The sequence below is a fragment of the Notolepis coatsorum genome (genome assembly GCF_963971535.1).
Source record: "Notolepis coatsorum genome assembly, chromosome: 1".
Taxonomy (NCBI): Eukaryota; Metazoa; Chordata; class Actinopteri; order Aulopiformes; family Paralepididae; genus Notolepis; species Notolepis coatsorum.
The window spans coordinates 322,870,616-322,887,890 of record NC_140165.1 but is presented as its reverse complement, the minus strand read 5'-3'; the positions used below and the strand labels follow the sequence as shown (position 1 = coordinate 322,887,890).

Here is a 17,275-nt window from a genome sequence, read left to right as displayed (position 1 = left end):
ATAAAAGAATGCATACAGAACTATGAAGTTTGAAACCCCATAGAGGCTTTCAGGAAGTGTAGTTCTGAAAAATTCCACCGCAGATCCAGAGATAGCGCTGTCCTCTACCAAATGGCCGCAAAAAAACTACAATTCCCATGGTTCAAAATGTCCAAAATGGTCGCTTCTCGCGAAATAAACAGACCAAATCGAAAAGTAAAATCTATCTAATAACACTTTAACCTATTGCTAAACTAACGTATTGATGATAATATACATTATAAATGCTGTTGTGACATGGTTATGATGTTTATACTTGAATACGTTTGAAAAATAAAACGATACTTTTGTCAAACAGTCTGGAGATATTGATTTAGGACATGTCATTTTGGGACCGGTACCGGTCCCGTCGGGCTTAAGAGGTTGATGTTCCATCTCACTCCAGTAACATGTCAAACTGAATTTCACAAGCATCTTCACACTGACCTTGTGACTGAAGCATTTCTCTGTAGGGAAGTCTTTACTGTGAGCGATAACAGTCTCACTGGGCAGGACGGCGTACGCCACCACCTGGACTATTGGGGCCATTTCTGGAGACACTTCCATCTTGAAGGAGACTTCACCCTCAGTCACTGCAACAGCAGATCAAAATCCTCTTTGAGTGTGTTCCATATTAGGAAATGCTCATGAATCATCACAAAACGCCTTCACAGATCTAATGGTTAGTTCATGGAAACAAATTTACATCACGCTCGAACAGACTTATGAGAAAGTTACAAACAAGAGCGCGCACCTCAGCATACAACGCCGGGCTTGTGACGGGCAACATGAATGAACACAAGGCGGCGAGATACAACGTAAGGAGGACAGTAATAGAGGCAAAACGGCGCTACAGGGATAAGTTTGAAGTTTATCATGATGATAACTTTATTTGAGGAAGCTCTTGGTACCAAAACTCCTGTATCCAATAATAATAAATATATCTGATAGACGGGACCCGTACTGTATTATTGTACCCATTCTGCAATCGGTTAATAAAGTTTTCAATCAATCAAACGTCTCATAACTTCCTCTTGTGGGCGTGGCTGGTGGTGACAACCATGCGACAACTTTTCTGAGCCAATAGGCGCTTTGCGCAGAGATAGCAAGTTGTTTCCCATCATGAATTTGCGTGGAGCAGTCGGGTGAGAGGTTTCAAGTTTCAAGTTTCACGTTTCTTTAATAGTTGTCATACAGAAGTACAGAATACTTTTATACAAAATGCTTCTTACTGTTACGCTCCAGAGAGTGGAGCCTCGCTCTGAAGGCTGTGCGTGGCTCGCTCCTGCGAGATTTCCGCGCCTCGTCTAGTCAGATTTTCAGAGCAAGTCGGACAACATTCTAACAGTCATGCAACACGCTTGGCAAGGCCGTAGTAAAACCTGCGCAGATCTGCGTCCGCCTAGCCAATCTCGAACACGCCTACTGACGGTGTTATCAAGAAGGCACGGCAACGCCTTTACTTCCTTAGGCGCCTAAGGAAGTTCCAAGTGAGTCAGAAGATCCTTAAGAACTTCTACCCATGTACAATAGAGAGCATCCTGACTGGCAAGTTTGAGAATAGCACTGCACAAGACCGTAGCAGACTACAGAGAGTGGCCCGTTCAGCCGAACGCACAATTGGAGGGGGGCTTCGCACTCTCCAAGACATTTACAACAAGCGCTGCATGGCCAAGGCTAAGAGAATTATCAAAGACTCCAGCCACCCAAACAACTGCCTCTTTGAACTGCTGCGGTCAGGCAAGCGCTACCAGAGTCTCATGGCAAGCACAGAGAGACTCAGGAGCTTCTATTCCCAGGCCATCAGGATGCTAAATGAACAATAACACTATGTAACAAACCATCAAATACACCCACAGCACACACATCCACACACACACTCACTTTAAACAAACAACTCACTGTAGCACCCACTTTACCCACTTTAGACACTTAACACACTTTATATTTATTGGCAAGAGATTTGCACATCATCCCATACCTCATTGTACCTCACCACCACAAGGTGGCACCACAAGCTAAGCTATACCTCACCATTTCTACACTGTACTGTATATTGTTGTAACTCAGTTACCTTCTCTGCTCTGCATTGTGTATAATATACTGTATCTATATATGTATATTGAACATTTTTGTTTTGTTTACACTTGTTTACATACTTGACTTTCTATTTTATACTTATATTATACTTATATTATACTTATTTTATTTTATCTAGCACACTCTCAGGAGCAAAACAGAAAGAAGCATTTCATACTGTATTCTGTATTTCTGTTATGACAACTAATAAAGAAACTTGAAACAAATGTCTTTGTAACTCCAATTACAAACTTCTTACGATTTTGGCATGATCGAATGGTTTCTTTTCAGAGATTCGTTCGTAGCTATGAACAGGATTTACGAGCATGGAAGAGCAGTCGTAAGTCGGACAGACTGGTGTGCGCCCATGTTCTTAACCTCTTAAGCATCGGACGGCCCGACGTCCAGTTGTGAACGGTCCTGAACTGACCAGTCACCGCTGATGGCTACAACGGTGGTCAATCATTTTCGCCAAGGAGCGTCTGCTCCGAAAGCGATTGCAGACGGGCGCTGAGAGTGGGGGAAGGTGACACAAGAAGACGACTAGAGCATCAAAATGCATGGCAGCGGACGTCCATTTTGGATAATCATAATAAGGATAAGACTTCAGGCTATGGAACCATTCTTTTTTCCAGCTCCTACCTCTCAGCTGGAACTTACAAACAGGCATCTGGCAACCAGTCAAAATAAATGTGAGTACACACAACCTTTACTTCAGTGTGTTCAAACCTCTGTTACTCTATTTCATTAGCACTAAAAGTGATTAGTCTTTATTGTGTAAGAAACTTCAGAATGTTACCTTTTAAAAGAGACCAGACTCATGCATGTGTTATAAGTATAATAGATTGGGGCGCCCTGGTGGCGCACCGCATAGTGCCTCGCACACTACGCGGCCGTCCCGGGTTCGCCTCCCGCTCCCGGGCTGATTCGTCGCATGTCCTCCCCACCTCTTCTCCCGTTCTCCCTCTCCTCTGTCGGTCTTGTATGGCCATAAGAAAAAGGAAGCTGTAAAAATGCTAAAATCAATCTTAAAAAAAATATATTTGGGTATGCAATAGTAAAAAAACTAGCCCCATTTTTGCCCGATGCTTAACACATTCGCGGCCATTAGATTTCCCCATCTAGCTATAGCTGGGCCAGCTTTCCATTACATAGTTTCACTGTGCGTCACATTGTTTGTAGAGCTAAATCTATATTTTATATTATAGCTATGGATACAATACCATGGTAATTTGACAGTAACTATCTTCCGTTCTAGATGCAAAAAAAATTATTTCATGAATACGTTCACGCGTTATCCCGTGGTGAATATGAGTATAATTTCGTAATGATCCGGGCTAATTCCTGGGAGACCGGCTACAGGGCGCAACGTGAATTCTACTAAAACCATTGCCGTTTCGTCCCTGGACACACTACTATTTTCTTTTTTTGTATCCACTTTTTCTCCTTATTTTTCTATTTTTCTCCCATCCCAATTTCACCTCGCCAATTCTCCCTTCAATTCTCCCCTCCCCTGTCTTGAACGTTGCTAGGCCATGCCTCCCACTGGTCGGCTGCAGTGAGGACCAAGCCTTGCATCACGCGTCCCCTCCGGTACACGAGGAGGCAGCTGTCGCATCTTTTCACCTGAACAGCGCGATCTCTGTGGCGAGGAGTAACGCGTGGAAGGCTCACGCTGCCCCCGATGCTTCCTGATTCTGCTGTACAGGCACACCAACCGACCTGTAGGAGTCGCTGTCCACAACGTCCAATCCCCACCCACCGGCTTTCCCACCCCTAACACTGCCAATTGTGTTAGTATAAACGACCAGCCAAGCCGGTAGCAACGCAGAGAGCTGGGCTCGAACCCAGCATCTCCTGCGTTAGTGGCGAGCGCCTTGCCCACTGCGCCACTTAGCCGCCCTGACACACTACTATTTTCAAATCAAATCTATATCATAGGTATTATGTTTCATCATGAATGCATGAAAGGGGGGGGGGTCGTTTCTGATTATTTGATTGCCTGTAACGTCATTCATTATTACCACAACACACGCCGATCAGGGGGATGGGTATGATAACCTTGCACGATCAAGCTGAAATTGACGTCAGATTGTCCTTACCTGTGGTCGGTTGTATTCCAAAAAGAATATTCCAATTATTTGATCGCCATCTGGTCCACGACATAACCCACCACAACATATGGATCGGGTGTCCCGAAAATGATTCAATGCGATCGGGTGAAGCCCTAGGTTTACCATTACTAGAAAAGTCAGTCCGGAACGGTTTAAACGTAGCACCCGGTCTGGAACAGGGTTTACTGCACTCTCGATACTGCCTACTAGCAGGATCTGGCCGGTACTGCACTTTCGGAGTCCCAGTATGCATTTTAACGGCAACATACAGGTCCCTGACATTGAATAGGATATTAAAATCGATCCATACGTTTTTGGCCGTTAACCGCTGGCACACAATAACGTGGTTGGCCGCGAAAGTGTTAAGTGGTTAACGTCTTCATTTGGGAGAAATCGTGATTCTACAGATATCCTCAGATTTAAATAATTATGCTCTCAGCACCCCCCATTCCTTTCATGTAGGCTATATATTTAATCATATTATAAATCTGTAGTTTACGCACTAACTTACTTGTATTGTACTTGTGCTGTATAATGGAACACATTTTAATCTAATACAAAATTGCTTTCGCGCTACCTGTTGAACCAGCACAACCGAGGTGCAATGCTTAGCCTCTCTTTTCCATTATAAGGAGCTGTTGAATCAGTTTGCACGGTCCTTGCATGCCCTATAAGGAGCTGTTGAATCAGTTTGCACGGTCCTTGCATGCCCTATAAGGAGCTGTTGAATCAGTTTGCACGGTCCTTGCATGCCCTATAAGGAGCTGTTGAATCAGTTTGCACGGTCCTTGCTGCCCTATAAGGAGCTGTTGTATCAGTTTGCACGGTCCTTGCTGCCCTATAAGGAATGAATGAATGAATGAATGAATGAATGAAAACTTTATTAACAGATTGCAGAATGGGTACAGTGCAGTACAGCTCAATACATACAATTGTTAAGGGGATGCAGACCAGAGAAAGACTTTCGTCTTGTTTCCACCAGGGTCCCCCATTTCCAATTCATCGTAACATATATGACATACATGACATACAGATAGACAGTACTGCTACATCTATACATTTATGACATACCAGATTTGCAATTACAGTACTGTATTTGTGATACAAAAAGAGTCCAGAAAGAAAAGAGTATATACATTAGGCGTAGAAACTGTACATTGGATTGGGTAGGTGGGGGTGGGACTGTACATTGGAGGTGGTTGGGGGGGGGGGGGGGGGTAGGAGTGGGGGGGGGGGGGGGTGTTGGGTAGGAGTGGGGGGGGGGGGGGGGTTGGGTAGGAGGGGTGGGGGACACTGTATAACTGTACAAACAACACTGTACATTGGATTATGGGACTGTACATTGGACTGTACATTGGAGGTGGTTGGGTGGGTGGGGGGGGGGGTGGGTAGGAGGGGTGGGTGGGGGACACTGTACAACTGTACAAACAACACTGTACATTGGATTATTGACAAGACCATACTTGGTAATTTACTGTACATTGGCGGGGGTTGTGTTCGGACATTTACAGGGGCCAGTTTCGAGTTGCAGTCTCCCTTAGGTGTTTTTTGAGAGTGTTTTTGAAAGTGGGTAGTGATTCACATTCCTTTACAGCTTTGGGTAGGGCGTTCCACATTGATGTGGCATAATTGCGAAACGTGTTTAGTCCCTTGTTTGAGCCGAATCTGGGTTTAACATGATTTGTGGAGCTCCCTCTGGTGTTGTGATCGTGGTATTCACTGACCTTTGGGAAGTATTTAGTCATGTTTATACAACGGCATGCAAATTTCTCGATTCTGATTGGCTGAAACAGTCATTTTACACGTCTTTATTGGCAACAATCCACGCTGCTGGCCCAGGACCCGCCCACAACCGACCCACATCACATCACTCCGCCGGATCACAAGAAGGTGGCCAATAATATTTACAAATGGATATGTTAATGGCGACTAAACGACTAAATATGAAGCGATTCTGTCAAGGGGAATGTGTTAGCCCTTTAAACAATGTTGGATGATGTAATTGATGGGTCTTGAGGCAATCTAGAACAAAAGAAAAATCGCGGTTTGATTGATAGATTAATTGATTGATTTAAATTTCTACTTCCTTCTTGCTACTGACTGCAGCGTTCTCTCTCACTGTCCGACGCTGGCGTACCCACAAACACACACACACACATACACACACACACACACACACACACACACACACACACACATACACACACACACGCACACACACACTGTGACACACACACACACACACACACACGCACACACACACACTCCTGTCTGCAACAGCGGGGGAGTCAGACTGAGAGAGAAGCAGCGCTGTTTTAAGTGAGCATGGTCTATTGAATTGATTGATTGGTTGATTGCTAATTTTATTACTGTACCCCTGGTTTCCAACTGGTTAAGTTTAGGCTAAAAGAAATAAATAAAAAAATAGGGCGAAGAAAACGTTTTTTTCCTATGCATTCCCTTAACAATTGTGTGTATTGAGCCGTACTGTATTGTACCCATTCTGCATCTGGTAATAAAATTTTCAATCAATCATTCCAATAATACACAGTTGGATGTGTTAGTTGGTTGGATGCACTTCAAGCTGCTTCCACATGAGGCAACTTCTCTCAATCATTCCAATAATACACAGTTGGATGTGTTAGTTTGGTTGGATGCACTTCAAGCTGCTTCCACATGGAGTTGTGGGAACTACTTTTTCTGGCGGATGGTTTTTTCAATAAATCTTCGATTAATGTGTGTTTATTGTATAGAAATAAGGTTGGATGAATCTGGCAGTTGTATAAAAGCTTTACACCACGTGCAGTCGTGATTTGTGACCAATAAACCATGCCTAGGGGGGTCTAACGACCCTCGGCTGCGCCTCGGGCCTAACAACCACCCCTAGGCATGGTTTATTGGTCACAAACCACTCCTGCGTGTGATGTAATGCTTAAACATGGGTACCTTGGTCGTGTAGTGTATCTTGTAGACCAGGCCCATTGCAAGTTGCTGTACTCTGTCGTCTACTCTAAGCCATCCTAGGTTGTCAAAGTGGGCAGGGGTGAGGTGGGTTCTAGGAGTAAGGTCAAGCAGTAGTCTGACCAGTTTGTTTTGAGATGTTTGTAATTTTGTTTTTAGCGCCTTTGAGGAGCTGTTGAATCAGTTTGCACGGTCCTTGCTGCCCTATAAGGAGCTGTTGAATCAGTTTGCACGGTCCTTGCTGCCCTATAAGGAGCTGTTGAATCAGTTTGCACGGTCCTTGCTGCCCTATAAGGAGCTGTTGAATCAGTTTGCACGGTCCTTGCTGCCCTATAAGGAGCTGTTGAATCAGTTTGCACGGTCCTTGCATGCCCTATAAGGAGCTGTTGAATCAGTTTGCACGGTCCTTGCTGCCCTATAAGGAGCTGTTGAATCAGTTTGCACGGTCCTTGCTGCCCTATAAGGAGCTGGGGGGGGGGGGGCGTTTCTGTGCGAGAACACACTTTCAGTTTAAGTATGAGTTCTTCATTCAGCTGCTATCATTTTGTCCGTTTACGAGCACCTCTCCACGCGTTCAGGAGGAGGAGGAGGACTATGGTAGGGTTAGGGTTAGGGTCAGGGTCAGGGTTAGGGTTAGGGTTACTCTCCACGCGTTCAGGTGGAGGAGGAAGACCATGGTAGGGTTAGGGTTAGGGTTAGGGTTAGGGTTAGGGTTAGGGTTACTCTCCACGCGTTCAGGAGGAGGAGGAGGAGGACTATGGTAGGGTTAGGGTCAGGGTCAGGGTTAGGGTTAGGGTTAGGGTTACTCTCCACGCGTTCAGGAGGAGGAGGAGGACTATGGTAGGGTTAGGGTCAGGGTCAGGGTTAGGGTTAGGGTTAGGGTTACTCTCCACGCGTTCAGGAGGAGGAGGAGGACTATGGTAGGTTTCCTCATACGAACTTCTTACAAGGTTATTTACGAGGAAACCTACGAGGATGTTAGTGAATGAGGTCCAGTGTGATGATCTTTGTTTACCTGGACCACCCTGCACCTCAGCCTTCATGTGACCTTGGCTGATGATCGCTGCTCTGGATAAGATCTTAGGAGGTCAATTAGAAAGACGACAAAACACTTTACAACAGAACCCGATTATCTGAACATAAAACGACTTACTTTGTCAAAACAATGAAATGGAGTTGATTAAAGGGGAATACCACCCAAATTAAGAATTGAAATGAGTTATTTCCATGGAGCAGGACACCTGAGCTACTGTACTCTCTCCCGAAGCCAGAAACCACAGAAGTAAGACTCAAACTTGTGATGTCAGAGTCTGGATCTGAGTGATATTGTGGACCCACAGAACGTTTGTTTTGAAGTTCTGTGTGACAGAGCGGCTCCGTCACTGACTCCGAGCAGCACGCACACATACACACACCAAACATTCATCATTGGACTAAAATCTGATTGGACTGAGAACTTGACTTGACTTGACTTGAACTGCAACCCCCCCCCCCCCCTCCTTCATTAATTTCCTATTATCATATACCTTCAGACATTATCATATACACCTACATTCATCTTATCATACATACATACACTCATCATATATACATTCATATGTATAATCAAACATGCATACATATTCATTAATCTTATCATACATGCATTCATACATATTACCATACATTCATATATCCATTCATACATATATTTATTTAGTGGGTTGTGTATATATATTTATTACATGGCGTTTTAACATTAGCCGAAATGCTTGATTGTGATTGGTCAATAGCGCTCGTCAGAGGTCCGATATTACTCGATAACGGACCTCTGCCAAACAATAATGACCGCTGTGCGCAGCTGGACCAATCAAGCCCACTACAACACTGTATCAGTGCTGCTCAGCATATGCACAGCTGCACTCAGTCATGCAATCAGACCACAGACCTGCCGGCTGCCGATAATAATAATCACTTTATTTGGGCTGACAGAGCCACAGAACAACTGCGTCTGCATTTGATCTCGTCTTGACGATGAATTAGGTATATTGTTAGTAAGTTAGCCATGTAATAAGCGGGATAATGTATAGCCTATACTCGGTCATTGTCGCAAAATAATTGACCTTCACTGACGTTTAAAACACTTCGGCTGCGCCTCGGTGTTCTAAACTCCCGTGTCGGTCAATTATTTTGCGACAATGACCTCGTAGCTATACATTATCCCTTACTTATCTTACTCACCAGATACATCACGTCCACAGAGCCACGGACTTCCCCAACCAAGCTGTACTGGATGGTGACGTCCACTTCTCCACCGCAGGGAAGTGGTTTATCGCTGCTCTTCACCTCCAGAGAGCTGACTGTCTTAGTGTCGGAGGTCGCCAGCTGGACCAAGGAGAGGGTGTGTCTCCCATCCTCATAGTAGGAGGTTTTATGTTCAGGGTACGTTGTTTGTTTAGTGCTAACCTGGACAGAGAAGGAAAGAATTATGGAATAGTTTGATCAGGGGGGGACTGACATGTTACCATCATTATCAAATCCAAAGATATGTGAACAGGGAGCGAGGTGCATTATAATGTCAGCAAACATGGTCTATTGTAAATGTACAGAGCTGGCTTCATTCCACTCTAGAACAGCTCTGATATAATAACTTCATTTGTTTTTTTGTTTCCTCATCACCTGCCTGACAGAACAACAATGCCATTACTATATTACTTACTATTAATCTGATATCCCCTTGGCGCCCAGTTGTGTTGAAGGAGAAACTGGCGATGCCGTTGCCGTCGGTCGTTAGATTTTGTTTATGCTCCGTCCCAAAACCCTCAAACAGGTGGAGCAGCCTGTCTGCCACGGGGGTGTCGTCTAAGTGAACAGCTTTAACCTGATGGCAGAACACAACATCTACTCAGAAACTCAAACTACCTGGATCCAGGGTTAGATCTCACAGTTAGGATGGGACTAAAGCAGTATTAGATCTCACAGGGTTAGGATGGAACTAAAGCAGTATTAGATCTTACAGGGTTAGTGTTGTGAAGGGCCAGATTAAACTGAATATATATATGTATCGTTTGATATACTTTGTATATTATTTATATATATACACGGAATATCCCTTTACCTGCGTACAGACCAGAGTAATATTCGCTCTCCTATTGGACAGCGCCCCCAGGCGCCAACGCGCAAGCCCCCAACGGCAAGTTCAAAGACAACTGCAGGCATGTCAGAACATGCCCAGAGTCTGCGTAGTAATACGAGACAAGGACTGAGGTTGGGACTAGATATTCACTTAAGTATAAATACGGCGCAGGTGTAAACGGCAGTACCTTACCTAAACCTTACCCACCTTCACCACGAGTCAACGTGCAGTGAAGTGAGCAACCTTGCATCTAAATAGAGCATTGAGAACCGCGTGCGAATAGAATGTTAAAGTGTCAGAGTTTAATGAAGTAACGTTGAGTTCGACTTAATCTAATGTGAAGTCAATAGTCGATCATTTATTGTATATCGTGCGGTCACAGTTCTTCCGTGTGTGGCATTACCCATCGGTTCGTCGTGTCTTTAGCTAGTGCACTTATCCAGGCTGTGTGGCCTAAATACGTCGCCCACACCCGAGGAGTCCTAGGCGAGAACCGTTGGACATGTACACAGGAGAATCGGCGCCGGCGATTGCAGAACCATTCCTGGTTGGATTATATTGATTTGGGACGTGACTACCGGAGAAGAGCACCGTTGATTTCCACTATCGTTTGGGATTTAACCTCGTGAGGATCATCACTCGGGCCTGCCTCGTGGACGGGGCTGGCTAGCTGTCGTCAATGCTGTCGAGCATCTTGGATTACAACTATTGCTTTTGTCTGCTGATCAAGGGAGTACAAGCACCGACTCCTGTACCTGGAGTCTCTTTATTCCTCGTTGACTCAGACGGAGTACCCGAACATTCCTCTACCCTCCAGGCCTTACACCCCGGAGGGAACCCATTGTCTCCAGTTGGTACCGGTGTTGCCCTATATAATTGCTACTATACAACAGGTGGCGTCAGCTTAGACCCATCGTAGGATTCCTGCTATTCTTAGTGACTTATGCTCTTGACTGACGTTACGTATATTCTTCGCCATACAAGCGCGACCCTAATTCTCATTCTGTAACCTAACGTTGCCTAATAATAATAAATTACCCTCCAATAGTATTTCTGTGTCAATGCCGTGTTCTTGTGGGTGTTCACCATCTATATTTGATGTACTGTCTGGCCAGTAATTAAAGTACATAACTAGCAGTGGTTTAATCTATCACAATCTTTAATACAGTCAGGGTTTGTAACCCCTCAGTTACAGTTAGGATGGAACTAAAGCAGTATTAGATCTCACAGAGTTAGGATGGGACTAAAGCAGTATCAGATCTCACAGGCTTAGGATGGAACTAAAGCAGTATTAGATCTTACAGGGTTAGGATGGGACTAAAGCAGTATAAGATCTCACAGAGTTAGGATGGGACTAAAGCAGTATTAGATCTCACAGGGTTAGGATGGAACTAAAGCAGTATTAGATCTCACAGAGTTAGGATGGAACTAAAGCAGTATTAGATCTCACAGGGTTAGGATGGAACTAAAGCAGTATTAGATCTCACAGAGTTAGGATGGAACTAAATCAGTATTAGATCTCACAGAATTAGGATGGAACTAAAGCAGTATTAGATCTTACAGGGTTAGGATGGGACTAAAGCAGTATAAGATCTCACAGAGTTAGGATGGGACTAAAGCAGTATTAGATCTCACAGGGTTAGGATGGAACTAAAGCAGTATTAGATCTCACAGAGTTAGGATGGGACTAAAGCAGTATTAGATCTCACAGGGTTAGGATGGGACTAAAGCAGTATTAGATCTCACAGGGTTAGGATGGGACTAAAGCAGTATCAGATCTCACAGGGTTAGGATGGAACTAAAGCAGTATTAGATCTCACAGGGTTAGGATGGAACTAAAGCAGTATTAGATCTCACAGGGTTAGGATGGGACTAAAGCAGTTTCAGATCTCACAGGGTTAGGATGGAACTAAAGCAGTATTAGATCTCACAGGGTTAGGATGGGACTAAAGCAGTATTAGATCTCACAGGGTTAGGATGGGACTAAAGCAGTATTAGATCTCACAGGGTTAGGATGGAACTAAAGCAGTGTTAGATCTCACAGGGTTAGGATGGGACTAAAGCAGTATTAGATCTCACAGGGTTAGGATGGGACTAAAGCAGTATTAGATCTCACAGGGTTAGGATGGGACTAAAGCAGTATTAGATCTCACAGGGTTAGGATGGGACTAAAGCAGTATTAGATCTCACAGGGTTAGGATGGGACTAAAGCAGTATTAGATCTCACAGGGTTAGGATGGGACTAAAGCAGTATTAGATCTCACAGGGTTAGGATGGGACTAAAGCAGTATTAGATCTCACAGGGTTAGGATGGGACTAAAGCAGTATTAGATCTCACAGGGTTAGGATGGGACTAAAGCAGTATTAGATCTCACAGGGTTAGGATGTGACTAAAGCAGTATTAGATCTCACAGGGTTAGGATGGGACTAAAGCAGTATTAGATCTCACAAGGTTAGGATGGGACTAAAGCAGTATTAGATCTCACAGGGTTAGGATGGGACTAAAGCCATATTAGATCTCACAGGGTTAGGATGGGACTAAAGCAGTATTAGATCTTACAGGGTTAGGATGGGACTAAAGCAGTATTAGATCTCACAGGGTTAGGATGGAACTAAAGCAGTATAAGATCTCACAGGGTTAGGATGGGACTAAAGCAGTATTAGATCTCACAGGGTTAGGATGGGACTAAAGCAGTATTAGATCTCACAGGGTTAGGATGGAACTAAAGCAGTGTTAGATCTCACAGAGTTAGGATGGGACTAAAGCAGTATTAGATCTCACAGAGTTAGGATGGAACTAAAGCAGTATTAGATCTCACAGGGTTAGGATGGAACTAAAGCAGTATTAGATCTCACAGAGTTAGGATGGGACTAAAGCAGTATTAGATCTCACAGGGTTAGGATGGAACTAAAGCAGTATTAGATCTCACAGGGTTAGGATGGAACTAAAGCAGTATTAGATCTCACAGAGTTAGGATGGGACTAAAGCAGTATCAGATCTCACAGGGTTAGGATGGAACTAAATCAGTATAAGATCTCACAGGGTTAGGATGGAACTAAAGCAGTATTAGATCTCACAGAGTTAGGATGGGACTAAAGCAGTATTAGATCTCACAGAGTTAGGATGGAACTAAAGCAGTATTAGATCTCACAGGGTTAGGATGGAACTAAAGCAGTATCAGATCTCACAGGATTAGGATGAGACTAAAGCAGTATTAGATCTTACAGAGTTAGGATGGGACTAAAGCAGTATTAGATCTCACAGAGTTAGGATGGGACTAAAGCAGTATTAGATCTCACAGAGTTAGGATGGAACTAAAGCAGTATCAGATCTGGAACTAAAGCAGTATCAGATCTCACAGGGTTAGGATGGGACTAAAGCAGTGTAAGATGGACGTACCTTTCCCTCCACAGTTGTTCCAGACTCGTATACCTTTGGTGTCTCGATAAATGAAAGTTTTCCAACAACATATGAAAGTTTTATCGTCTTTCCTTGCGTCTGTGAAACACCTGTCCAGGAGAAAACACTGATGTCAGCTCAGTAAAGAACTAGGGATGTCCGATATTATCGACCGATATCGGCATTAAAATGTGATATCGGTTGATATCGGTATCGAAAATTAAGAGTTGAACAATATCGGTATAGGTAAAAAAGCCAATATCGAGCATCCCTATTCAGATTCAGATTCGGAGTCAGAGTATTTATTTGCCACATGGAATCATACAATCAGAGTTTCTTCATTACACAATCATAATTATCATTCCATGGACAAAAGGAGCAGGAAGAAGAATAAATCTTATAGTTACCTGCCCCTTATTCCTAAACTAACAAGTATTTACTTAATGGTCGGCGTACAACCTAATTTACACAAATAATAATTTATACCATTATACAAAAAACACACAATCCACAGTTAAACAAGAAAAAATTTAATAATAATAATAAAGAATAAAAAAAAAGAGAAAAAAAATAAGAGATCTCACTATTCAGATCACATTTGATTTACATACAGACTAAATTTTTATAATTCTTTTTGAATTGATAAACACTACTACATCCCTTAAGCTCGCTATGGAGAGAATTCCACATCTTTACACCAATAACTGAAGGACACATCTGTTTACGTGTGGTACGTGCAAACTGATGTTTAAAATTGTATTTTCTCCTACTAAACTCACTTTCTAAATGAAAAAGATTTTGTAGTTTTTCTGGCAGTGTATTATTTCTTGCCCTAAACATAATTAACATTGTTTGAAACTTAACCATGTCTTCAAGTTTAATTATTCTAGATTTTATAAATAATGTATTTGTGTGTTCTCGATAACTCACTTTGTGTGATTCTTACAGCCCTCTAAAGTAAACCATAGTAATTCATATGGAGAATTGCATATTATATGCCTATTACTCATATATAAAATGCCTATTACTCATTAAATGCCCATTACTCATATATTAAATGCTTATTACTCATTAAATGCCCATTACTCATTAACATTAACATTTACAACAAGCGGTGCAAGGGGAAGGCTAAGAGAATTATTAAGGACTCGAGCCACCCGAACAACTGCCTCTTTGAACTGCTGCGGTCAGGCAAGCGATACCGGAGTCTTAAGGCGAGCACAGAAAGACTCAGAAGAAGCTTCTATCCCCAGGCCATCAGGCTGCTAAACGAACAATAATCGCTAAACGAACAATAATCACTATGCAACAACCATCAAATGCACACAGCACACACACCCACACGCACACACACACTCACTCAAACAAACAACACACTGCAGCACCCACTCTCCACACTTTAGATCACACAAACACACTTACACTTTATATTTATTGATAAAGGATTTGCACTACAACTCGTACACCTACTGTGAATTGTACCTAAATTGCACCTCGTCCCATTTCTCCATTTCTGCCTTGCACTATATAGTATTGTATATTAGTACACTGCACAGTATTGTATATTGTATGGTAACTACGTCTATTCTGCATCGAACATTGTACATATGTCTAAACTGAACACTGTGACCTCTTTTTTTTTACTTCTAATTTTACTATGTTTATTTCATACTTATCTTGTCTTGCACAGTCTCTGGAGCGCAACAGTAAGAAGCATTTTGTACAAAAGTATTCTGTACTTCTGTATGACAACTATTAAAGAAACTTGAACTTGAAACTTAAATGCTCATCACTCACTGCCCGTCCTGAAGACAGAAGGTGAAGAGACTTGCCTGTGCCCTGCTCCTCCACCTCGGCAGCGAGAGACAGTTGGTCTGTTAGAAACTTATGCCCGGCCTTTGTAAAAGTTGACACGCGGATGGTGAAGGTGGCACAGCCAGTCTCATCAGTCTACAAAAAGTTATAAACAAAGAAATGTGAATAAACAGAAATAAACCGTATCAATGTATATTAGAATTACATCCTAAAATCCGATCCATATAAATGTCCCACTCTGTGGCCTTCATGCGTTTACAGCAGTAACCCTAACCCACCCTAACCCAGCAGTAACCCTAACCCACCCTAACCCACCCTAACCCAGCAGTAACCCTAACCCACCCTAACCCAGCAGTAACCCACCCTAACCCAGCAGTAACCCTAACCCACCCTAACCCAGCAGGACCATGTTCTCTCTTGCATTACCTCCCTTCTCTCTGTGGCAGGGAGCGGTGAGCTGTGGGACTCCCCCTGGATGCTCTGGGGTCAGGAGAGGTTCTGTACTGTAGCTCCTTGGGTTAGGGTTAGGAGAGGTTCTGTACTGTAGCTCCTTGGGTTAGGGTTAGGAGGGGTTCTGTACTGTAGCTCCTTGGGTTAGGGTTAGGAGAGGTTCTGTACTGTAGCTCCTTGGGTTAGGGTTAGGAGAGGTTCTGTACTGTAGCTCCTTGGGTTAGGGTTAGGAGAGGTTCTGTACTGTAGCTCCTTGGGTTATGGTTAGGAGAGGTTCTGTACTGTAGCTCCTTGGGTTTGGGTTAGGAGAGGTTCTGTACTGTAGCTCCTTGGGTTAGGGTTAGGAGAGGTTCTGTACTGTAGCTCCTTGGGTTAGGGTTAGGAGAGGTTCTGTACTGTAGCTCCTTGGGTTAGGGTTAGGAGAGGTTCTGTACTGTAGCTCCTTGGGTTAGGGTTAGGAGAGGTTCTGTACTGTAGCTCCTTGGGTTAGGGTTAGGAGAGGTTCTGTACTGTAGCTCCTTGGGTTAGGGTTAGGAGAGGTTCTGTACTGTAGCTCCTTGGGTTAGGGTTAGGAGAGGTTCTGTACTGTAGCTCCTTGGGTTAGGGTTAGGAGAGGTTCTGTACTGTAGCTCCTTGGGTTAGGGTTAGGAGAGGTTCTGTACTGTAGCTCCTTGGGTTAGGGTTAGGAGAGGTTCTGTACTGTAGCTCCTTGGGTTAGGGTTAGGAGAGGTTCTGTACTGTAGCTCCTTGGGTTAGGAGAGGTTCTGTACTGTAGCTCCTTGGGTTAGGGTTAGGAGAGGTACTGTACTGTAGCTCCTTGGGTTAGGGTTAGGAGAGGTTCTGTACTGTAGCTCCTTGGGTTAGGGTTAGGAGAGGTTCTGTACTGTAGCTCCTTGGGTCAGGGTTAGGAGAGGTTCTGTACTGTAGCTCCTTGGGTTAGGGTTAGGAGAGGTTCTGTACTGTAGCTCCTTGGGTTAGGGTTAGGAGAGGTTCTGTACTGTAGCTCCTTGGGTCAGGGTTAGGAGAGGTTCTGTACTGTAGCTCCTTGGGTTTGGGTTAGGAGAGGTTCTGTACTGTAGCTCCTTGGGTTAGGGTTAGGAGAGGTTCTGTACTGTAGCTCCTTGGGTCAGGGTTAGGAGAGGTTCTGTACTGTAGCTCCTTGGGTTAGGGTTAGGAGAGGTTCTGTACTGTAGCTCCTTGGGTTAGGGTTAGGAGAGGTTCTGTACTGTAGCTCCTTGGGTTAGGGTTAGGAGAGGTTCTGTACTGTAGCTCCTTGGGTTTGGGTTAGGAGAGGTTCTGTACTGTAGCTCCTTGGGTTAGGGT

The 17,275-nt window shown here is 43.8% G+C and overlaps 1 protein-coding gene across 1 annotated transcript in view; it reads right to left on the bottom strand.

The window, feature by feature from the left end:
- Nucleotides 1-17,275, bottom strand: part of LOC311226726 (pregnancy zone protein-like) — a gene marked incomplete at both ends in the record, with an annotated part of 79,230 nt that overhangs the window by 48,312 nt on the left and 13,643 nt on the right. The window contains 6 exons of the mRNA XM_084312136.1: nucleotides 466-611; nucleotides 8,188-8,251; nucleotides 9,393-9,617; nucleotides 9,871-10,032; nucleotides 13,688-13,797; nucleotides 15,520-15,637. Of these exons, the coding sequence (XP_084168262.1) occupies nucleotides 466-611; nucleotides 8,188-8,251; nucleotides 9,393-9,617; nucleotides 9,871-10,032; nucleotides 13,688-13,797; nucleotides 15,520-15,637 (825 nt within the window). The remainder of the gene's footprint in view (nucleotides 1-465; nucleotides 612-8,187; nucleotides 8,252-9,392; nucleotides 9,618-9,870; nucleotides 10,033-13,687; nucleotides 13,798-15,519; nucleotides 15,638-17,275) is intronic.